The 23,537-nt window shown below is 42.8% G+C and overlaps 1 protein-coding gene across 1 annotated transcript; it reads left to right on the top strand.

The window, feature by feature from the left end:
* The first annotated feature begins 260 nt into the window (after window positions 1-260).
* On the top strand, window positions 261-23,122 carry LOC147903862 (Transducin/WD40 repeat-like superfamily protein). Its single transcript, XM_087372604.1, has 10 exons — window positions 261-435; window positions 7,791-7,891; window positions 8,086-8,186; window positions 8,284-8,350; window positions 8,531-8,630; window positions 8,847-8,963; window positions 9,078-9,215; window positions 18,121-18,205; window positions 22,432-22,481; window positions 22,585-23,122. The coding sequence occupies exons 1-10, from the start codon at window positions 334-336 to the stop codon at window positions 22,756-22,758; spliced, it is 1,035 nt and encodes a 344-aa protein (XP_087228730.1). The 5' UTR covers window positions 261-333; the 3' UTR covers window positions 22,759-23,122.
* The last annotated feature ends 415 nt before the right edge of the window (window positions 23,123-23,537 follow it).

Here is a 23,537-nt window from a genome sequence, read left to right as displayed (position 1 = left end):
GCTTGCATAATTTGAAGTCATTAGGGGCAAGTGTAGTGCTAAGTGTGAGCCGTGTATGCTAACAATAGAGCTTTTGGTAACTCCACATGCGTTGTTTGTTTGTGCAAGTTGAACTAGTAGCATGAATGTGAAAGTTTTCCTTGTGCGTGCATTGCAACTTGGAAAAGGAAAACATCTTATATCTTAAATCTAATAAAATTATAAATGGCGGCAGGCCCAAAAAACCGATGTATAAAGGGCAAAAGGGTGATTTGATTTGAATATAAGCGAGAGCCCTAATAAACTTGAAAATTGAGCTCAATCCAGTTTGCTAAGCTTGACGCAGGTTTTCCCATGGAGACCAGCAATCACGCTGGATACGGACATTCCGAGCTCAGATCGCTTAGCGAACCCCTCGTCAACAGAATGGCCGTTGGTGCTGTCTTCAAAGACTACGTACACGCCCTCCCTTCCTATCCTCTCCCAAACAGGAGAATCTTTCACTTTTACTTTGTCAGCCAGTAATAGTCTCCCCCTGTTGTGTCCGCGCAGCAGTTTAACTGCAGAAAGCTAACAGAACAGGGCTGAGATTAGTTGAGGGAAGCTCAGAACGCTGAAAGGCGAGCGTCTTGTTTTTCGAAATTTTGAATTAATTCGCATGGTGGGAGAAGGAACCTTACCTCCTCCTGCCCTTTCTTCTGCTGAGCGTAGCAGAATAAGGATTAAAAAAAAGAAGTAAAGACTAGGGAAACAGTAGGGTCTTAGACACTAAAATTCCAAGTAAAATCTCACGGTGGGAGAAGGAATCCTAAAATGCGTTGTGATATGTAACCTTGGATGTCGGCATAAAGATGTGTCGGACAATTGTCATCCTTTACTAAATCATAGGGTGGGAGATCTTACCTTCTCTGCATCAGTGAAGTGCTGTAACTTCATTTCAAGTATCCTTACAAGCTAAAAAGTGGTTTCGGACGGGAAATCTTTTCTAGACCTTTATGAATTCTCAATGAACTGTGGTTGTTACGCATCATAGCAGCTCCCATTTTCTTGCTGCTTCATGGCTCAGGCATCCCGTGCAATACACTAAACAAAGCTCCATCCTTTCTTTGAAGCATTCTAGCAGACGAAGCTCCTTCCTTTCTTTGGATTGACTTGAGAGAGCTGTGTCAATCCTGTATCTTTGCTGTGGTTTTTCCAACGCTCCCCGATATTGTGGATACACAAACCAGTGGTATTAAAAGGTTAGCTGTTTTTCTCTGGAAAAAGAGGTTAGCTATTTTGAAGACAGCCATATTGGACCTATTCTATGACTCCATTGCAAAGATGGATTTCCCTTCCAATTGGCCATAATTGTGAGAGTCATAGGCAAAGCATGGTCATAAGTTAGACCATGAATTTGAGCTTCAAGAAATCAATAGAGACGCAGTAGACAAGTCCTATGCAAAGACTTGTATCAATTGGCTCTGTAGGCGACTTTGAGCTTTTTAAGGACTCAAGAGAGACACAGAACACTCTGAGGACAATGTGCGAGACCTGTCCTATGCAAAGACTTAGATCAGTCCTATGAAAGACTGTCCTAAACTTGACGACTTCAGACCCCTTAGGACACTTTAGGGCTTTGTGAAAAACCACCCTAATGGCCCTATGTCATGGGGGAAATACAGTAGAACTAGTGCATGTTCCCCATTGTGTACGGTCTCAGAAAAAACATCCGGAAAACATCATAGAGCCCTGCCCCTCGTTTGAATTAGCACCCAAGCCTCAAGACCTGCAGTGCTCCCTAATTGTCCCCCTCCTGACTCCCTTCTTTTCTTTGTCCTTCTCATTTATTGTGTCCTGCAGTGTTAAATTTTCATGTTTGCAAGGAAAAAACGTCTGACTTTACCCCTATGTCAGTTGTTTTCCCCCTTCAATAACATAAGCCCATTAGTTCTTTGATGTCTCCATTTTGGGAATGCAAAATTATAGCGAGGATGATTTTCATCCCATGCATTTCGAATGTGTTTGTTTCTGAACCTGCATTTCCCACATCAGAGATATTGATTTGTAACAACATGCATTTTACTTTATTTTTATGAGCATGCAAGTTTCACTTTATATGATATTTGTCCAGGTTGATATTATAAGAATTTATTCTATTAGCGATGACCATTATAAGCACTTTTGCTAATGATCCTTAGTTGGAAGGGACGAGCAATTAACATTTCCTTTGCAAGAAAAGCTTCGATGAAGAGATGTTAGAAATGAAATCCCTACCGAGGGTATCCCGCAGCGGAAGACTGATAGAGCGTCCCCAGGAATTACACGCGGAAGTGTTTCACTACGGAATCAAACTTTTTTACTTGTGTGTGCTTCACAACCATAAGTGAGTGTGCAAGCCTGTAAATAGATAGAAATCCAAGAGAGAGATAGCACCAACAAAAGTATATTTCCGTCCAAAAATGGATAAAATAGACAAGAGGCCTGAGTCCCACTAAACCATGGTCCTCAGTCCTTACCAAAAGCTGTACTACTATCACCTTGGCCCTTCTAGATCTTTGAGCCGTGTGCTCCTTTAAGCTTACGTAGACTCAATGTCCAGTGATCCGTCCACCTTACTGCCTGGATAATCAGCCTAGGTGGGCAGCACTTCAAGCTTAGTCTGCAGCACCTTTGTCCCTTCTTCACCTCCTGAATAGAGGCCCAAGAGAGGGTCTTCTCTAAAGGCTGCTCCAAGTGATGAGATATGAGGGGCTGAGACCCCCTTTTGAACAGGCCGACTGGGTAGGGGGAATGGGCCGACCCAATCAGCCCCCCACACGATTCTGCTGCTCCCCATAAAACCCCTGCTGGGGACACATTAATTGAGGGCTGGCTGCCCCAGCCTGGCCACGTGGCAGGCTGCCACTGGCCCAGGCCTTTCCAGCCTTAAACCACCCTGCTCCAATGCCCAAATACATGTGTCCTGAACAGCTGATGCAGGTCCATACCGCAGGTGATGTCATCGCTGCCAGTTTCGTACCCTGTTTTCCTGTGCAGATATGGTCCTGCCAGTTGTTGGCAGCCACATGGCTGTTCTGTACCATTGCTGCCCTCCATGCACCCAAACCTCCAGGTATTTTTCTCCTTGTGCTGCCAACAAGGCAGCCTGGTTGCTGCCCATGTGGCAGCCCCAAATCTATCCCTTTCCACTTCCCCGATGCACTCCTCATTTAGGGGCTCACAGGTGGGGAGGTGACCAATCCTAATCCAACAAGAGATTGCTGACTGATGTGTAATTCACTTTGTGCATGCTCTTTCATGTAAGTGGAAATGTGTTATGCAAATTCAGTATGCATGTTGGAGGTATTGGTTTCAAGTCCATGTATTTTGCATCTTAGCTATTTACACATGCAAATTTCCACTCATTAAATATTTGTTCCAAGTTGTATTTTCTGTGTTTTCCCTAGAAATAAAATACAATAAAATAAATATTCCAATGTTGGACTTCGGTCTAAAAGAGTTGACTTCGGTCAAAGAAGGTTGACTCCTGCTCAACAAGAGCCAAGAGCCAAACAAGGGTTGGACATGGCCCACCAAGCCAAAGAACAGACTACGGTCAAGAAAAAGGTTTGACTCTGACTTCGGTCAAAGAGGGTTGACTGTGGTCAACCAAGTTTATTTTATTGTTTTATGTGCCATGTGGGGACGCTCACAAAGGACTAGGATTGGTCATAGGGCACTAGTATGCATGCATAGACTAACCGTTAATAGGTAAATGCTGGCCAAAGTTATTTGTTTTATTCCAGGATGCAAGAGAGGGGTGGCCTAAATATTTTAATGAGACCCAGCCCAAGAAAAGCACCAAAAGTGGGGCGAACAGCTTTCGGAAGGATGTAGAGATCAAGAAAGCAATTTTTAGCAAAAAGTGGGGCACCTAGTTTTTGCTGGGACACAAGGATTTAAAAAAAAGGCTACAATTCTAGAAAGTTCTAAATCAAAAGCTGCTTTCAGGAAAAGCGATTGGGCACCTAGCTTTTTGGGAAAGTTGCTTTATGCCAAAAGCTCCAGGGGTTGGTCCCAATCTATAAATTAATGGCTTGTGTGCCCAGTTGCTCACTTGAGCATGTATTGAGTCCAAGCTCTCCAGTCTTGAGCTCTCTTGTAACCAATTGCATCTTGCAAAAGTAATAAAAGCCCTGGAGGGGTTCCAGCCCTTATTTTTGGGCCCTAGTGTCGTGTGTGCTCTCTCTCCTACCTTTCCTCCTCTATTCTATGGTGAAGGTTTTGTGAAGGTGTTTGGATTGGTTACAGTGGTATTAGAGCTACTCAAGGAAAAATTGACCACGCAGCCCGTTCTGATTGTGCTTGATTTGTATAAACCTTTTGATGTGGACTGTGACGCATGTGGAGAGTGTATTGGAGCTGCCCTTCATCAAGATGGAGCATATGAAAGTAGGACGCTGAAAGATGCTGAAAGGCATATGGGAATTTATGAAAGGGAAATGCTTGCAGTGATACATGCCTTAACTATGTGGAAGCATTATCTTATAGGGGCTGATTTCACAGCCAAGACGGATCACCAAAGTTTACGGTATTTCTTGACTTAAACCAAACTCTCAAAAAAGCATTTAAGATGGGCCAATTTTCTGTCCATGTTTCATTTTCAGATTGTATATACTCCTGGAGCATAGAATAGGGTAGCTGATGCCCTGTCTAGAAGGCCTCAAGTTAACAATGTTACAGTAGTCCATCATAGAGGCCTTGAGGAGATGAAAGAGCAGTACTTACACAGGATTCTGAGTTTGGAGAGATCATGTAGAATATCCAGCAAGGACAATCTTCCAGCCAATACTCTTTGAAAGATGAATATCATTTGAAGAATGACTAGTTGTTTGTGATGAGGGATATGTGTATCATTAATTATGGAAGAGTCACATGCACCACCTTATGCAGGGCACCGAGGTATGACTAGAAGCAAGTGAAAGGTATTTCTTTTGGCTTGGCATGAGGAAGGATATCCAACGGTATGTTACAGAATGTCTTATTTGCTAGAAAGTAAAGTATGATAGGCACAAAACCCCAGGATTGTTACTTCCCCTTCCAGTGCCTACGGCACCTTGGGACAGTATTGCAATGGATTTCATTTTTGACCTTCCACAGTCAAGGCAAGGGAATGACGGTATCTGGACCATCATAGACAAGTTAATTAAACAAGCACATTTCATTCCGGTGAAGAAGACAATAAAGGCAAACCACATGGCACGAATCTATATAGCACAAATCTTCAAGCACCATGGGATGCGCAACTCTATTGTAAGTGATAGAGATCCAAGGATGACCAGTCACTTTTGGCGAGCTCTCTTTGATAACATGGGAACAAAGCTGGATTTTTCTTCCTCGTTCCACTTGCAGATGGATGGTCAAGGTAAGAATGCAAATTCTACAGTTTTGGATCTTCTAAAGTGTTATGTGGCTGAGCAAAAGACACAATGGGAAAAGTATCTACCTTTGGTCGAGTTTGCGTATAACAACACCGTTCACAGCTCCACAAGCAAGGCCCCTTTTGAGGTCATTTATGGAAAAGTCATCCTAGCTCCCATTCTGAGGACTAAAGTTGAGATTATTGCGATCAATATGTCCGAGATCTTGACACTGCCTTTGCTCAAGTGAGGACAGCCATTGAAAGGTCAATTGCAAAGCATAAGAAGGCTGCAGATAAGCACAGGAGGGAACTCAACCTATAGCATGGAGATTGGGTGTAACTCAAGTTTGAAAAGGCTAGGCTTCGCAAGATGAAGGCAAGGAAAAAGTATACCCTAAGCTCTCAACATGGTATTATGGACCATTTAGGGTAAAAGATGAAGTTAATGAGGTTGCTTTTCGTTTAGAGCTACTTGAGCATTGGAAGATTTGCGCCTTTCATGTGAGTCTTCTTAAGAAGTACCAAGGGCCGAAGCCTACAAATTGATTCACTTGAAGTAGAAGAGATGGATGAAATCCTCCAGCCAAAATAGATTGTCTATCATACACATAAGCAAAGACACAAGGGAAAGATTATCCGCAGGTATCTTGTAAAGTTCAAGAATTATTTGGCACTTGATGCCAAGTGGGTAGATGAAGAGTTCTTCTCTAACTACCATCAGATTTTGCAACTTTACAAAGAGGCTTTTCAGTTAAGGTCAACTGATTAGAAGCCGAGGGGATGCCACAAAGTTGTATTTTATGTGATTTTCCAAGAAATAAAAGAAAATAAAATACATATTCTAGTGTTGGACTTCGGTCTGAAAGACTTGACTTCGGTCAAAGCAAGTTGACTCTGGTCAACAAGAGCTAAGAGGTTCAACTTCAATCAAACAAGGGTTGGACATGGTCCACCAAGGCAAAGAACTGACTACGGTCAAGAAAAAGGTTTGACTCTGACTTCGGTCAAAGAGGGTTGACTACGGTCAACCAAGTTTATTTTATTGTTTTGTGGGGACGCTCACAAAGGACCAGGATTGGTCACAGGGCACTAATATGCATGCATAGACTAACCGTTAACGGGTAAATGTTGGCCAAAGTTATTTGTTTTATTGCAGGATGCAAGAGAGGTGTGGCACCCACCCGGATATTTTAGTGAGGCCCAGCCCAAGAAAAGCACCAAAAGTGGGGCAACCAGATTTTGGAAGGATCTAGAGATCAGGAAAGGAGTTTTTAGCAAAAAGTGGGGCTTCTAGTTTTTGCCGGGACCTAAAGATTAAAAACAAAGGCTACAATTCTAGGAAGTTGTAAAATCAAAAGCTGCTTTAAGGAAAAGCTATTGGGCACCTAGCTTTCGTGGAAAGCTGCTTTATGGAGAAACTCTTGGGGTTGGCCCCAGTCTATAAATTAACGGTGTGTGTGCCCAATTGCTTGCTTGAGCATGTATTGAGTATAAGGTCTCTAGTCTTGAGCTCTCTTGTAACCAGTTGCATCTTGCTACACTAACAAATGCCTGGGGGGGGTCCAGCCCGTATTTCTGGCCCTAGTGTTGCGTGTGCTGTTTCTCCTACCTTTCCTCCTCTATACTATGGCGAAGGTTCTGTGAAGGTGTTTGGATTGGTTACAAGGTTCCTTCTACGTTTATTGGTCTATCGGGAATGAAATAATCTGGCCTTCACGGGCATTCATAGCTTAGATGAAGAGGTGTGGATTAATTTTGGAGAAAGTTATTGCCATCAGGAACATTTGTAGCTTGGAAAGAAAAGGATGCAGTACGATTTTGAATTAAGTTGCTAGCCTTCATTATGAGGGTGTCAATCCCCACATTGCTTGAGCATAACTGAGTATAAAAACCTTTATGTAAATATATGCGAAAGCAATCTTTAGCCCACACAATGATGATGAAGTTAGTGGTGATGGATATAGATTTCACCTGTAATAACAGACATGCACATTTTACCCAGTTAGGATTTCGTTCACAATTGAGACCAGCAAGTGTTTTTTAATGATTCTTTTATGTTTGGTGCCATATCTTTTTGCAAAGGATGTTTAATTTGCCTTCTCCCAAGTGCTAACTTCATAATGAACAAGTCTCTGGAGCATTGCCATAAACTTAGCATGAACACCTTTGTACAAATGTATGCTTACGTGTGTATAGTATATCAAGCATGTGTGAGAACTTATGGTTACTCCCACTGTTGCTCAGGTGGAATGTATGTTAGTCCCTGGTATTCAAATGAAGTTGAAGGGTTGTAATATTGGAATGACTATTTGTGAGATTAGAAAATGCACTATCTTCTATTCTTTTGAGTTGATGAGTTTTGGCATGTTTGATGATTTATCTCACCTCCAGATTTCCAATTCCAATGTTTTCATTCCAATTACTGCAGACAGGGAAAATCAACTCAATGGATTTTCATCGGACAGAGGACTTTTTAGTGACAGCTAGTGAGGACGAATCTATTCGTCTGTATGATACAGCAAATGCAACGTACTGTGTGATTTCCCTACCTTATATTTTAATGCTTCATCAAGCTCTTCAGCCTGTCTCATCAACTTAGTTGTTGTGTTTATAGTTTAATTCCATAGCAGCTCTTTATTTTAAGATAAGGAGGTTGCAATCTTCGCATAGTAGAAGCAATTAGTTGGTCTTATGCTATGTAATCTAATTCCTTGGGTTTTCAGGCTTCTGAAGATGGTACACAGTAAAAAGTACGGAGTGAGTCAGATCTGTTTCACACATCATACAAGTGCAGTTTTGTATGCTTCTAAGAATGACTGGGATGGTATGTAAGGAAGATTAATATTGGATTCCCACCACAAAGTTGGATTTATCGAGTGGCTAAATCTTCAATTGATGTTTTGTATACTTCTTGCAATCAGATTCCTTGCGGTACCTTTCATTGTATGACAATCGGTATTTGCGGTATTTTAAAGGCCATCATGACAGGTACTAGTGTGGTCTCTATACATGATGAAACTATTTTTCCTAGTTGGCCTAATTATTGGCATTGGATCCTAGAAGAGTGGTTGCTAGCAATTTTGGGGTGTTCTATACACTTTTCATTCGTCTGATTCCTTAAACTTGGATATTGTGGACTAGCTAAGGTGTTTCTGAAACATTGAACAGGGTTGTCTCACTTTGCATGTCTCCGAAAAATGACTGCTTCATGTCGGGCTCGTTAGATCATACTGTACGTTTATGGGATTTGCGGGATAATGCTTGCCAGGTAAGGTAGATGTGTAGGTCATCTTCTATTCTTAAGGGCATCCATTTTCACTTAATGCTGCTTTGAACCATACAATGAAAATTGCTTTCACAGTTTTTTCATTCAAAGTAATCAAAGGTAGATTGCTTAGCTAGAAAGTCTAAGAAGGTGTTCATTGTTTGACACTAAGTTGAAACACCTGCCTTTTAAATCTCACCGTGAAAGTGTGCTTAGCAGGGCCTGCTTCGGGTTCGTGGAAGACCATCGGTGGCTTATGATCAACAGGGTTTGGTATTTGCAGTAGCTATGGAGGGGGGAGCTATCAAACTTTTTGATGCTAGATCATATGACAAGGTCTCCTTTTCTGTCATAGTTTTTGCAATTTGTAGTATTTTTCATTGTGTGTATGATGATTATATAGTTACCAAAACAATACTAATATAGCTCTGATGTAATTTTCAATATCAGGGACCTTTTGACACATTTCTTGTAGGCGGTGATACTGCGGAGGTCTCAGGGATGAAATTTAGTAATGATGGGAAAATGATGCTCTTATCTACTACAAGCAGCCATGTGTATGTACTTGATGCGTATAGTGGCAAGAAGGTGAGGCACCACTCTTGTATTCTAGGACCTTAAGGAAAGCCGGAATGTTCTTCCTTTCCAGAATTGAGATGTGTAACTCAAGTTTGCTGAAGGATGCCCATGCATGCATCAGGTCTTATGTGAAAGCTTGTAAAATTATTAATGTAAAATAATTTTTCGTTGCAATTGAAGCTGTTTAAAGTCTCTTAACAATGGTGTCATGATAGCACTTTGTTGCAGCCCTATGGACAGAAATTTTGCAACTATGTGAGGCTATGCATATTTTTTCTTTACGTATATGCATACATTGGAATTGCTTCTTCTTGAGTATCACAATAGTTTTTTGATCAAGCTGCATAGCTTGATGAAAAGGCAAATAGGGAGATCCAAAACCATTTTTTCCTTCCAACATCTAAGGAATGAATTGTGTTTTGGAAATAAAAGAAAAACTGTCTGTGAGGAAGTTTTAAATTAATATGGTCATGTAGTATCGATTACCGTACCGGGGCTCAAATAGAGGTGAACGAGGATAAAAAAGGGGAGTGGAGAGTGAGTGTTGACTACGTTCTTAATTTTCTGGAGGCAGAAAATTCTTTTTCTGGATTCAGATTCCCAAATAGATGCTGTAATTACTGGCTCAATCCATGTCATAGTCTTGTTAAAAGTAGAAATTTTGGTTCATAATTTATCACGTGTTTGTTGTAACATGATGGGCAATTTTAGGAAGCACCAAGGGAGGAAGGACAACAATCAACAACTAAAGGACAGCTTAAAGGAATAGCAAGACCATGCATAAGCATTGGGTAGTGTGGGCAAAAGTAAGCAACTAAAGATGAGTTTGACTCGGATTCTCAGCATTTGGAGAAGTTCACACAAAAGCTAGGGCAATTTCTTTGGAAAGCGACAAAGAGAACGCAACAAGTAAAACCAAAAAGAGAGACCATTGCTCATTCAATGAATCAGAATCACTGTGTACAACCAAGCCACCTCAACTTGCAATGAACACTCCCTAACTTGGAGGAAGAGAACTTGGCACACTGCTCTCTTGTCCTTCTGTTACAACTTAGTTTCTAACTATGAACCGCCTTTCATTTTAGCACCTGCTCGGTGTGCTCACTGCTACTCACCTATAGGTCGATACCCTGGAATAATCTGCACCCATTACTACAAAACGGTGCTCGACTGCCACTCTTGCTATCCATGCTCGATGCTCGGTGACTGCGTCCTAGTTGGTCTGACCTGGGGTCGAAATGGCACCATAGCTATGGTTGACTTCAAGTGAATTTTCGGTAATGAATTAAGCATACCTTTGAGTTTTATGAATATTTTTGGAAGGGATAGGAGTTATCTGTCCTTTGTCTTTTCACAAGTTACGACAAACTAAAGTCCAAAATAGCATCTCTGAATTATTGAAAGTTGAACCTTTAAAACAAGTAGAATAAGTTTTGTCCCTTCTTGTTAAGCATTACTCCACTAGGCCAGGATAGTAGTGGATGCATTACTCCAGCAGCCAGAATAGTAATGTAATGAAGGGGGGGAAATGGTCGAATTTAGAGGCCTTTTAGAGGGATTTTAGGTGGGACATGTGGATTGACTATGTAAGTCTCCATCCACCACTCATTGTAGCACCTTTTGATGTGACATCTAATCCTATCACTCCCACCTCCTTCCTCCTACATGCTGCCTATTCTCTCTCTCTGTCTCTCTCTCTTCCTCTTCCTCTTCCTCTTCCTCTTCCTCTCCCTCTACCCCTTTCCCTCCTATCTCTCTCTCTCCTCCTTCTTCTCCCCTCTCCCCCTCTCTTGCCATCTCTGGCCTTCACCACTTAGTCCCTATCCCCTTCATTGCATTGTATAAGAGCATAGTTCTGGCACCTTTATTTCCTTGCTCCTTTTGTAGTGACCAATACACACAGCGACAAAAGCATCAACGATGGGATGTTGGCATTGTAGACGGTTTGGACCGGACTAGAGGAACCGAACTAAAACCAGCCTTCCATTTTTAGGGAGTACGTGATGCCTTCCGTCTGCTTGTGATAGTCGAGCCGGCCGCCCGTCGAGTTAGTCAACCCTTGTTCGTCGCTTGCTGTGTGATCTCCCGTCGAGCCAATTGATCCCTGGCCATCGCCTACTACGTGATTGCCCTCGTCGCCGCCCGTGCAACGTCCTTGCCGCCGCTCCTGCCCGTGCTCGTGCGCCGCCCTACAGATGCCCTCACCGCTTTCCTTTTTTTGTTTTTTCTCCCCGCCCTACAAACCTTAGCCTACAAGATTTGTTTCCTAGGTTAGACTAACATGGGGTTAGTTTGGTTGGTTAGGTTAGTAGGTAGGGTGTGGTTTAGGTTTGGTTAGGCCTAGTTAATTTGGGTCAAGTTAGTTAGTTGGGGTTAGGTTAGCTCAACTTCTCTAGGGTGAGATTAAGTCATGGCTAGGTTAGGTTAGACTAACTACCTGTTCTAACTATCCTAGAGGTCTTTAGGTCAGTGGACTGACTGTCCTAGGTAACCTAGCCCCCCTCCCCCTCCCCCCCCCCCCCCCCCCGGCCGAAAAAAAAGTCAAAAACTCATAATTTTCCGGCCTCTTTAAGGGCTTTCCACAGCCCTATTTTGTGTTGGAGCTTCTTTGATGAACTTTCTCTTGAGCCTCTCCATTGTGGTTCCACACACTATCTAAGGTGTTCATTACAGCAAGGAATTGCTGTCCATGTCTCTTTGCCTACATTTGAGCTCCTCTCTCCAAGGCCAGTCACCATGCCATCGAAGTGTGCCCCTCCTGATATATTGCATGATAGTGATGAGGCTACTCAGTATGAGCAAGTGCCTGCCACAGTGGTTGCATCCACTGGTGTTACAGAGGTTCCTTCCACTCAGCCTCTCTCTCCTGCATCCTGGGAAGCACAGGCAGCACAGACACAGTTTTTGGATGCCCTTTCCTCTATTGTCCAGGGTGCTTTCTGCCAGATAGGGCAGGAGTACAGCGAGTAGCTTACCACAGCCATGGCTATGCAGGATACCAGATGGGACAGCAGATCACATCTGCCATTGCTATTCAGTATAAGGGTAAGCAGCCCGCACCCTAGCATGGGGATCAGTAAGATAGCGATGATGAGTTCTCAAGCATGCAGAGGGTTTATGGCTGATGCACGCCGAGCATGCATCCCAGCATGGGGATTACACTGATTTGGGTGATGCTTTTTCTGTGTCACAGAGCACTTTCTTTGATAGATACTAGGTCACCTTTTGGCTCATAGTTTCCTCCTTCTACGCAAGCTGGGCCGTCTATACTAGGCCGACCTTTGGGTATGCATTCATTCAGTACTGTACCCGTGAGCGTGCTTGGATCTAGTTTTGGGTTATATGGGCAGCTGGGAAAGAGGTCAGCCCTCTTCTCAGGCTTTTACTGCACCATCTTTTTAGAGGAATGCCTTTAGAAGGCAGACTCAGCCAGGGCTGCATGTTTCTATGGCTCCGTCAGTGAACACCTTTAGTCAGACACAGCTTAGGAAGGAGCATGCCCTCTACACATTGAATGTGTTAGTATCTTAGGGGGGTAGCATATTTAAGCAGAAGAGGTGGTTTGCTGCAGTCCAATCCTATGATTTTGACATGGAGTACAGAAAAAGGAAGGAAAATGTGGTTGCAGATGCCTTGTCCCCCACTCGGCTTGCAATTTGTCTACTATGTCTACCCTATATCAGGAGTGGAATCCTGGCATTCAGGAAGGTATATGCAGAATTCTAAGGCAGCTCCCATATTTTCAGATTTGTAGAAGCCTTCTAGTCAAGGTCATCTGGATTTCAAATTGCATAATGGGCTGTTGTGGTGCCAAGACAGGATTTATTTAGTGCCATACTCAAAATACCGCCAGTTGGTTTTGCAAGAAATGCACTCCTCTCCTATGGCTAGACTTGCGGTATGACTAAAACATATGAAAGAACTTTACCTGGGAAGGCATGTGGAGAGATGTGGTTAAATACATGGTTGAATGCTTGCCTTGCCAACAAAATAAAGTGGACAGCAAATTACCCGCAGGTCTCTTGCAACCATTATCCATTCTAGAAGGCAAATGGACGAACATAGCAATGTATTTCATCACAGGATTGCCTTCTACAAAGAGGGGATGGGACAACATTTTTGTTGTGGGGGATAGAATGACAAAGCAGGCCCATTTCATACCCACGAAGACCCGGTATTCAGCATCATAGGTTGCTTGGCAATTCATTGAGCATGTCTTTAAGCATCATGGTTTCCCTCAGGAAATTGTGAGTGACAGAGATGCACAAGTTATGGGCACTTTTGGCAGGAGATATTTACAGCAGTGGGTACTTTACTCACACCTAGCACTGCTTACCATTCTGAGATTGATGGACAGTCAGAAAGGGTGAACAAATGGGTGGAGGAATATTTGAGGCACTTTTGTCACGACACTAAGAAGTCTTGGGATAAAGGGTTGGCACTTTATTTGAGGCACTTTTGTCATGATACTCATTAGTCTTGGGATAAAGGGTTGGCACTTGCTGAAGTTTGCTACAACAGTACCAAGCATCTCTTTATTGGCATGAGCCCGTTTGAAGCAATGTACGGATGCAAGGTCGGGATGCCTTCTTCAATTGCTGACATGGTTGTGAAAAATCAGCAAGCACGGAATGACTGGGAGAGGATGGATGCCCTTTTGCAATTGGCAAAAAAGAATATGTAGGATGCCCAAACCAAGCAAAAGAAATACGCAGATGAACGCAAGAGATATTTGTCTTTCAAAGAGGGAGATTATGTGCATTTGCATCTCCATAAGAACCGTTATGCCTCGCTGAAAGGTAATACCAACACAAAGCTTGCTCATAGGTATTACAGTCCTTACATGATCATCCGCAAGGTGGGAGAGGTAGCATATCAGTTGGAGCTACCCAGTACCTCCAAGATCCATGATGTTTTCCATGTGTCTTTGCTGAAACCACATGTTGGACAGCATGTCCATGTTCTTCTTGAGTTGCCACCTATGGATGAAGAGGGCCACATCCTCTATGTCTCGGAGCGCATCGTGGGTTTCACAGACCATGTGCTCCGAAACAAGGCCTACGTAGAGTATCTTATCAAGTGGCAGGGACTCCCTGAGGATGAAACTTCATGGCAGCCAGAAAGCATTTACTGGATTGATTAGTAGTTGCTGTTTTGCTGCACTTTTTGGACAGCCATGTTAAGAAATTTTGAGGGCAAAATTCTATGGGAAGGGGTGGCTGTAATGAAGGGGAAAAAGGGGCCAAGTTAGAGGTCCTTTTTGAGGCCCTTTAGGTGGAAAATGTGGAGGGACTATATAAGTTCCCATCCACCCCCTACTATGTACTTTTTGATGTGACATCTAATCCTATCTACTCTTCCACCTCCTTCCTGCTACCTGCTCTCTACTCTCTCTCTCTCTCTCTCTCTCTCTCTCTCTCTCTCTCTTTCTCTCTTCTACCTCATTCTCTCTCTTGTCCCTCCTCTTCCCCCTTTTCCCACGGCCCAGAAGAAAGGAGCCCACCCGAAGCCCATGCCGCTCACCACAGCCTCGACCTCTATGATTACCACCACCACTTCGCCACCATCATCCGCATTCGCCTCATCATCTACGCCACCTCTCCCCTCCCCCTCTCCTACATCATCACAGGCCTCCTCCCCAGTAGCCCCATCACTAGCCCCATCAACCACGGCTCCACAGTACTTCTCCCTCGTATCCCCTCTACCTCTCAGTCAGCCACCCTTTATCGCCTCGTCCGGCCTCGCTACTCCTACACACCACTCCTCTGTCCATATCACGTTGTCCCTACCATCAGTACAACCTCAGCAGCCCACCTTCATCCCATCTAGTCATCTCTACTATAGCTAACTGTATTGTGGCTATCTGTGCCTCCATCTCTGTGACTAGGGTCCCTCCAGGCGTTGCTCTCAGGGACCTCCTCTCGGAGCTGTGTGATGTCGTGTCTGAGTCCCTGAATAAGGGTGTCCTGCTCGTGTATAATGCAGGCCTGCTCTTGGGTGTATCGAGCCTGCTCCTGAGTGTAATGTGTCAGATCTGCTTGACGGGCCCGAATCCTGTGTATCTCAGCCAATAGGGAGTCCCAAGCATCTGGTAGGGACCTAAGATATCCTGGTCCGGATGGGAATTGAATGGACGTGGTGAAACGGGAGCTCGCAAAGGCAACAGTTTCAGCAGTCATACAGGAGCAGCAACAGAGGGCTTCAAAGGCCTCAACATCCGGATACGAGGGATCACACGAGACAACACCAGCACCACGACGACGCCCATGGAGGAGGCGATCACCTTTGTGACCACCACCATGGGGGTCTTCGACCACGGCATAGAGGAAGCATGGTGTGTTGGGAGAGACCCCAACCGAGAGCAGTCCCTAGTCATCCGCTTCAAAGATTCACATGCTCGACTAGCGACACTCCGACGTTGAGCCGCTCTACGAGAGCATCCCACCCTGTCTATGGATGAGGATTTGACACCGCTATAGATTGAGGAGCGACGAGCTCTTCTCCAGCAGCGGGATGTTGCCTGCAAGGATTGAAAATGGGCCGTGGTTTGAGATGGTAGGTTGTTGACTGGCACCCGTTCGGCTTCCACCCGTGCCCCCTAGGGGAACGGGACCTATGAGACTCAGGTTTCCGAGACCCTAGCTTGCACCATTTGAAACTGTAATGGTACCTTATTGTCAGACCCAGGGAACTTCTCGGAATCTTACACAGGACGAGACATAGTCTTTTACACGGAGACGCACCAGAGCCCAAAACATCCACTACCGATAGTCCGTGGCTACACATGGGAGTCAGCCCTCAGGGATGAGACGAGGGATACATAAGGAGTTCGAGGATCAGGCAGGGTCGCCCTCTAGGAGATCGAGACGCACGGCACCCCTTGACAGACGCCAGCGTCTCATCACCGGCTATGCATCAGCCAAGGCGACATGACATACGGAGGATTTCGCTCCGCTTTAGTCTTTTTTCTTTTCATTCACACCCAGATGTATTTGATTATGTATAATCAGACTTAGGACTCAGCACGGGTGATGATGCTCGTTTAGTAGCTCCACCCTTACTGTGATTTGTATCAGGTTTTCTTTCAGTCTCATAGACCCATCGGTCTTCCGAAGACTCTAATAAAATTTCTTTCTTTCTTTCTTTCTTTTCTTTCTCTCCCTTCTTCTTCTCTATCTCCTCCAAATCTTTCCATATCCCTTTTCTACAACATGTGGAGGGACTATATAAGTCTCCATCCACCACTCAATTGTAGCACCTTTTGATGTGACATCTAATCCTATCATTCCCAACTCCTTCCTCCTATGTCCTACCTACACTCTCTCCCCCAATCTCTCTCTCTCTCTCTCTCTCTCTCTCTCTCTCTATCCCTTTCCCTCCTATCTCTCTCTCTCCTCCTTCTCTCCCTTCTCCTCTTCCCCCTCTTCTGCCATCTCTGGCCTTCGTCAATTAGCCCCTATCCCCTTCATTGAAAGTAAGTGGATACATGTGACATGGCCAAAGCTCTCTCTCTCTCTCTCTATCCCTTTCCCTCCTATCTCTCTCTCTCCTCCTTCTCTCCCTTCTCCTCTTCCCCCTCTCCTGCCATCTCTGGCCTTCGTCAATTAGCCCCTATCCCCTTCATTGAAAGTAAGTGGATACATGTGACATGTCCTTTGGCCAAATCGTTCCCTTCATTGTTTGGTCTAGCAAACCTACCTAGGCATTTCTGGGTTTTGCAAGTAGAGTGCTTTGCCATTCATGTCTTCATTACTCTAGTGGAGTTAACTGCTAAGTGCATGAAATTTGATCAAAAAATGAAAATTTTAAAACATGTGTGAGATACAAAGTTATAAAAACTGGCCATGTAGAGGTAGGCTGGACCCTCCTATATGTAAAAGAGTGCATCAATAGTGTGCAAAAACGGTGCACATCTTGGCAAGTTGCCCCACACCTATAACCTCAATCCATGCCACCTTATGGGATTGTGTTGTTTTGAAGTTTCTAGCACACATCCAAAAACATGCACCTAATTTGGGCATGTACCATGTTAGGCTCTCTAGCGGCTCTGTGTGTCACTTGGAGAGACATGTAGGCGAAGATGTGTATATTGGTGGCAGTGATAATATGTTGATTACACCTCCGGTTCTGATTGAATTGGTTTGAGCTCTCCTTAACTAGAATAGGTCACCTAACCATGGTTGCTTGTGGGTTGGGCCTTTGTTAAAGTCTTCACCCCATTGTTACAACTTGGGTGCACATAGAGTCCGCGACCAAATCCTCATCAGGGATATTGAAACTGTAAGGAAAACTTTAACAAGGAAAATTCTTAGCCATGACAATTTGTGTAATTTATACATGTGAACTGCATGATTCCCGATTCCCATTGTTTTTGCTTTGATTTTAAAGAATTATAAGACTATTCAATCTAACATAAGTTTGGCTTGTGACTACCTTTCATGATTCTAAAAATGATTGATGTAAGCGTCTTTTGAGGATTTCTGGCGAGTCTTGTTTTTTACATTTTTAACAGTTTCTGTTATTTCCTTACATTTGCCTTGGACTACTACTAATGCATGATAAATTTTGTATGTGGAGATTTTCTCAATTTTTAGATATAGGTGAAACATGTGCATTATTGTCTTAATCCTGCAAAATCTTACTAATGGTTGTATTTGATGTACCTTTTTGCATGTTTAACTCAGCAATTTGTATGGATTCTTTGTGCGTTATTGAGTAAGGGTTTAACATGCTAGGGTCAATACTAAGCGATTATAATCTCAAAGGAATTTATTTAAATCCTTTACATACAAATGGACAGGTCAAAGGAGCATGAAGGTAGGCTTAATTGTTTTAGGAGGCATGTTGCATTTAATAATTGGCATTTTATACAAGATACATTTGCTGACTTTATTGTGATTGTTAAAACATGCAGTTGCATGGATTTACATTGGAGCCAAACCCAGAGGGAGGTGTATTAGAGGCATCTTTTAGTCCAGATGGTCAATTTGTTATATCAGGTAATACTTATAACAGTCGAAATCCGTTTTCTTGCCTTTTAGCTTTCATTTTCCCTTTAGTTTTTTTTTTCTTCCAGTTGTTGCCCTTAGTTTTTGGAGTACCCTTGATTGAAAACAATCTCAAGTGAGGTATTTGTGTGTATAAGCTCTCTTATGAATAAAACACATAGAGAGAGGGAGATAGCCTTTTTCTTCTTCTTCTTCTTCTTCTTCTTCTAGTGAGCTTCGAATACAAAATGGACTAAGTGTGCCTCATATATGCGGGCACTACAGACAATAACACAAGTAACCTCTGGGTGTCAGAGAAGGTGCTTGCCTTAAACTCCTATTGACACCAGGTATTGTTGTGGTTGTATAGGATATACTTGTTCAATTCAAATCGATTTGAGCACTATGATCCTAATTTTTGGCACTATGACCTAAGGTTTTGCAAGGTATTAGAGAGCCAGTTAGGCACTTCAAGTAGTATTAGAGTGTTCAAGACCATTAGTAACTTTTTTGTTTGAGCTTTCCAAATGTAGAGCATGACAATACCCCTCAAATGCTTAGTCATTGAGAAACATGTTTTGGGTTCGTGAAATGATGAAACGTTTTGGGGATCTTGAAACGTTTAACTGAAATTCTGAGGCAGCAGGCATTTCACCTTGATGTTTTAGTGCCATTTCGCAGAGATCTTACGTTTCAGAACCTTGAAACACTTTCAGTGAAATGTTTGACATTGGTCAAATTGATGAGGGAATTCATGCCTGCAAGGTTAACTTTTGTCAGACAAGCATGTATTGGGTTGAGATCAACATATGTATCGAGGTACAATCCACCACTCCAAATTTTTACATCACTGATGGTGGTTGTAAGGAATATATTGGAGCAGTTGACAATGGGCTGAGACTATGGGCAAAAGCTAGCATGGAATTTTGATGCCAAGTCCTTGGGGTAAAGGAAGAGCAAGGTGAGGGATGGTGAGCTTTGATTCACATAAGATTCTGTGATGAAGTAGATGTAGTACTAGCCATGGAAGGTAACCTTTGTTTCTCATTTCACTGTGAAATTTCTTGGCTAGGTGATTCTATTATTGAAGATTCATGAAGCTGTAAGATGCATATTTGAAGGAAAGCTACTGAATTTATCACAGATGAAGATGTTTCTATTGAATCACTTTGTTAGTCTTCAATATCAGATATATGCTAATATTTAAAGGGTGATGGGCAAATACTTTCTTTAGGGTGAAGGCACACTAATTGCTATTGCATTCCTACTAGACACCTCTGTTTCATGAATATACTGAGGATAGGGTGGGTGAGCACCATATGCTAGCAAGGTTAAAAGTGGCCTATCATTGGAATTGTGTCTTGCAAGAAATTTACGTGGATAAGGTTTAGTGGACAAAAATAGCTAAGCTAGAAAAAAGGCTCGCCTTTTTTTGTAGAATTACCCACAAAGGTAATCAACAGCTGAAACAAAGCCCACAAACAATTTTGGTGGTGTTGGTCAGTTAGGGGTGACAATTATAGATGACCAGAAAAATTAAAAGGAAAGGAGCATTGTAATTTGTCAGAATTTGTCAATTCAGATGAGAGCATTTTTTATAGATTGACATTTGTGCATGCCCATCGAAGGAGTGGCAGAAACTAAATTTAACTTTGACATTGGTGGTGCTTTAGAAAGGTCTCCCCTAATTGGAGGAGCATGATAAATTTTTTTTTTTGGCTGCCTACTTTGCTGTGTATTCAGCCAGATCTGTTTGCACAAGAGCGGAGCGAGATCAGTGCTGTTAATTCTGACATGGTATTAGAGACCAGAGTATCTACTTCAGTCCAGCAGGAGCAATAGTCACCTGATTCACACCTCCGGGAACACAAACATGGAGTCTAGGCTTGAAATAGCTTGTGTCTTGCAACCATGGCTTGATAAAACTCCAATGGCTGCCATACCTATAAAGGATCTCTTGCGGATAGCATACCTAACATTAGAGCCCTTTGAGGGGCTGTCCAAGAGCCCTCATGGGCTGTTAAGGCTGGCAGTGTGTGGCCACACGAGAAAAGGCCCAAATGGAAGCTGTGTCCAGGGCAGATGTGCTCCAGATCTCCAGACGTAGGTTGGCCAATATACAGACCTGGTTGGGCTGTTACAAGGGCTGTGGCCAACAAAAAGAAAGGTTGGGGAGAGTTAGGCAACCAAAAAACAGGGCTCATTGCCCACTCCCTCAACAATCCACTGCAGCCTCATAAGGCACACAGACTTGGGGGAGAGATACCAGCAGTTGTCCACTTTGTGGTGCTCACTTTGATGCATCCATAAGGGTGTAGGTAGCCAGCACTAGGCTGCCTACATGGTGCATGCTTCGGGACAGTTTTGTACTTTGATCTGTCCTTGTTATGATATGATATACTTTTTGCTGCCTATTTTTGTGCACGTTCTCCCAGATCTGAGTGTGTCTCTATATTTACCTGCCTGCACAAGAGAGGAGTGAGATCTTTGAGTGTTAGTGTGATCCATGGAAACCCATCATTTTGGCTCGGGATAGTGTATGCTCTCTGACATTGAAACATGAGAAGAGTGACACTCTGACATCTGTTGCATGGCTTTTGCATGTATGGAAATACCTCCATTGTAAACAGATATGCACTGGGATTGCAAGTTATTGAAGCTAATTTGTCAAAGCATATAAGGATCAATGGAGAGGTTCATAGGATAGACCTATCACCAGGGATACTGCTTGTGTTTAAGGCTTGATACTAGAGAAGCCCTTCTTCACTAGTTATGGCTTGAAGTCATGGATGGAATATTTGTATGGTTTGTGGTTGGAAATTCTTACAGATCATGAAAGTGTCGAATCTTTGTGTAACCAGCTCACTAGTTATTATAAAAAGGATCTAAGCAAGGCAAAGCAGGGCAGTGTGTCAGAAAGTATATATATCCAAAAGCAAAAAGCTAGTATACCTAAGTCTAGCATCAATCAAGATTGAGTTTAAATAAACAAACCATGAGAAGTGTGGAGATTTGAAAAGACTAATGAAAATGACACATGGCTTGACAAGTGGCACCACTCATCACACGATAATGGCACCATGTAACACGATGTGTAGCACATGAATTGTGGGACTACTCATTGTATGACACATGACCACCTCCCCACACTACCCTAAACATGAGAAGTGGTAGATTGCGTCATGTAACTAGGCCACACACTTGTCACTCCATTCTTACAACCCACAAGCTATAGGCCTTACTAGCTGGAACCAACTCCAATTACATCCATACTATCTAGGAAAAAACTTGCCCAATTTTAGAGCTTATCTGCCTCCCTTAGGAGACTTTGGCATTTCATAAGGAGATGCTCTCCCTCTCCATGAGCTCACAAGCCCATGTTCTGGACTTGAGCTGGCAATTGAGGTGAAGTTCATTAGCTTCAAAGCAAGAAGCAAGGTGACTTTGAGAGGCTAGCTGAAATAGGGGAAGTTGATGAAGTGGAGTTGTGGCAAGCCCTACTAGAGGTATAAAGATATGTTGGAATCAAGAGCGTCTACATGTGTCATCAAGAAGGAAAATAAAGGGGACGTTAAACAAATAACAAGGGACAAGCTAGGAGGTGCAACCCTCTTCAATGCTAGCTGCTTACTCGGAAGCCAAAAAAGTGGAACTTTTCAAGATTGTAAAAGAATTGTTAGAAACACTTGTACAAGAGAATGCAAGCATATAGTAAGAATGAGCTAGAGGGTTGCAAATTGCGCCCTCTCCTTTCTCGAAGTGAAGAAGAACTAGTATTCAGCGATCTAGTTAGGCCTAAAATGTGAGATTCACAAAGACTGGTGTTAAGGGTGCCATGCAATATCTCCTCCTTGGGCTGTAAGACATGTTCATCATTTGTGGAGTACACTGTCTCTTGCTTTTTCATCCAATTTGACTATTCTAGTAATTTCCATATCCTTTTTCTATCTTTCAAGCTTTCCTCTCCTTTTTGTATGTTTTGAATTTTCGCCCTTTTGTATTAGCACATTACATGGGCAGTGTTTCACGTTGGTCAAGCTCTTGGGAAGGCTTGGAGTTATGACATATCGTAGGGTTTTGAAAGATCAACCATTGAAATGTTTGAAGTATATGAAACGTTTAAAAGATGATTTGTAATAAGTATTGGGCAGCTATATATAGATAGTTGTTATGACATAGTTTTATGTATTTACTATTATAAAATTAATCAACAAACAAAATGAACATGTGTTCTATAGGCTCAGGTGATGGAAGCTTGCGTGTATGGAGCACCATCTCAGGCCATGAGGTGAGTCCTTGCCCTTGATTAAAATAGTGTTTGCACATAATATGCTATGAAAAAGACTTTCAAGTGCATGCGCCTAACAATCTTGTGGGTTTTGCTTTTATAGGTAGCATGTTGGTTAAATCATGCAGGCATTCCTGCTGTTGTAAAATGGGCTCCTCGACGTGCAATGTTTGCAAGCGCATCAATTATGCTTGCCTTTTGGTTACCCGATTCTACAAAATTGGCTCATTTGAGTGACTCTAATCATGTCACAGCTATGGATGAAGCCCCTGGATAAAAGTTTTAAAGATCAATATCCTTCCTTCTCATTTAATCTTTTGTCTTATTTGTTGTTATTGCAAAGAGTGGTTTTGATTTCTTGTTGAAGATGACATTCATCCACATACAAAGGTTGTGTGTTGTATGCATGTGCACATCCTAATGCGCATGCTTCTACAAGTTCCTATGTAAGCATGTAAAGCCTCCCTTTCTTTGACACACGCCTACACAACCCCATGTACACTTACATGCACTCATGCAAGTAAATCATGTATAGGCTTACACTTGCAAGTTTGTACCCATAGTTGCATCCACATGTGCGCACCCACAATCTCAACATCCATCTCTTAAGGCGTGTTTCCTCCCTTGGTCCCATGCTTGTGCATGCTCTTAAACTTATGTGTAACAGACTACGACAGCCATATGAAGAAAGAATTAAGCTTACAGTGAAAGAGTATCATGTATAGGAAGAGTATGTTGCTTCCATTTTTATGGGGTTTATCATGGACACGTTTTTGCCCCTCATGGTTTGGGTAAAAGGACATGGCTTTTATTTTAAGTCAAACTTTACGACGTGTCGTGAGAAGCAAAATGACAAACACAACCTTTTGAGTAGTCACTACAATAATTAATTTAAATCCTTGATCGCTTTTCTTCAAATCCTTATGCAAATTACAAGAGTCGAATAGAAAATGGAGCCATTTCTCACACCAAAACTTTTTTCGATCTTCAAGGTCCTTTGGGCTTTATATACATGACCACTTAAAAGCATTGTTGGTCAAAACAATTGATAGTGAT

Source organism: Dipteris shenzhenensis, chromosome 3, assembly GCF_047967505.1.
Source record: "Dipteris shenzhenensis isolate YYH24624 ecotype China chromosome 3, Dip_SZ_1.0, whole genome shotgun sequence".
In the NCBI taxonomy this organism is placed as follows: Eukaryota; Viridiplantae; Streptophyta; class Polypodiopsida; order Gleicheniales; family Dipteridaceae; genus Dipteris; species Dipteris shenzhenensis.
This window is presented reverse-complemented; position numbering and strand designations above follow the sequence as displayed.

Excerpts from the sequence above, each read along its gene's own strand:
- LOC147903862 (XM_087372604.1), top strand. The coding sequence starts at position 334 with ATGGAGACCAGCAATCACGCTGGATACGGACATTCCGAGCTCAGATCG. Across the intron at positions 8,351-8,530 it reads TTTAAAGGCCATCATGACAG|GGTTGTCTCACTTTGCATGT; the intron begins GTACTAGTGTGG and ends AACATTGAACAG. Across the intron at positions 8,631-8,846 it reads TGCGGGATAATGCTTGCCAG|GGCCTGCTTCGGGTTCGTGG; the intron begins GTAAGGTAGATG and ends TGTGCTTAGCAG.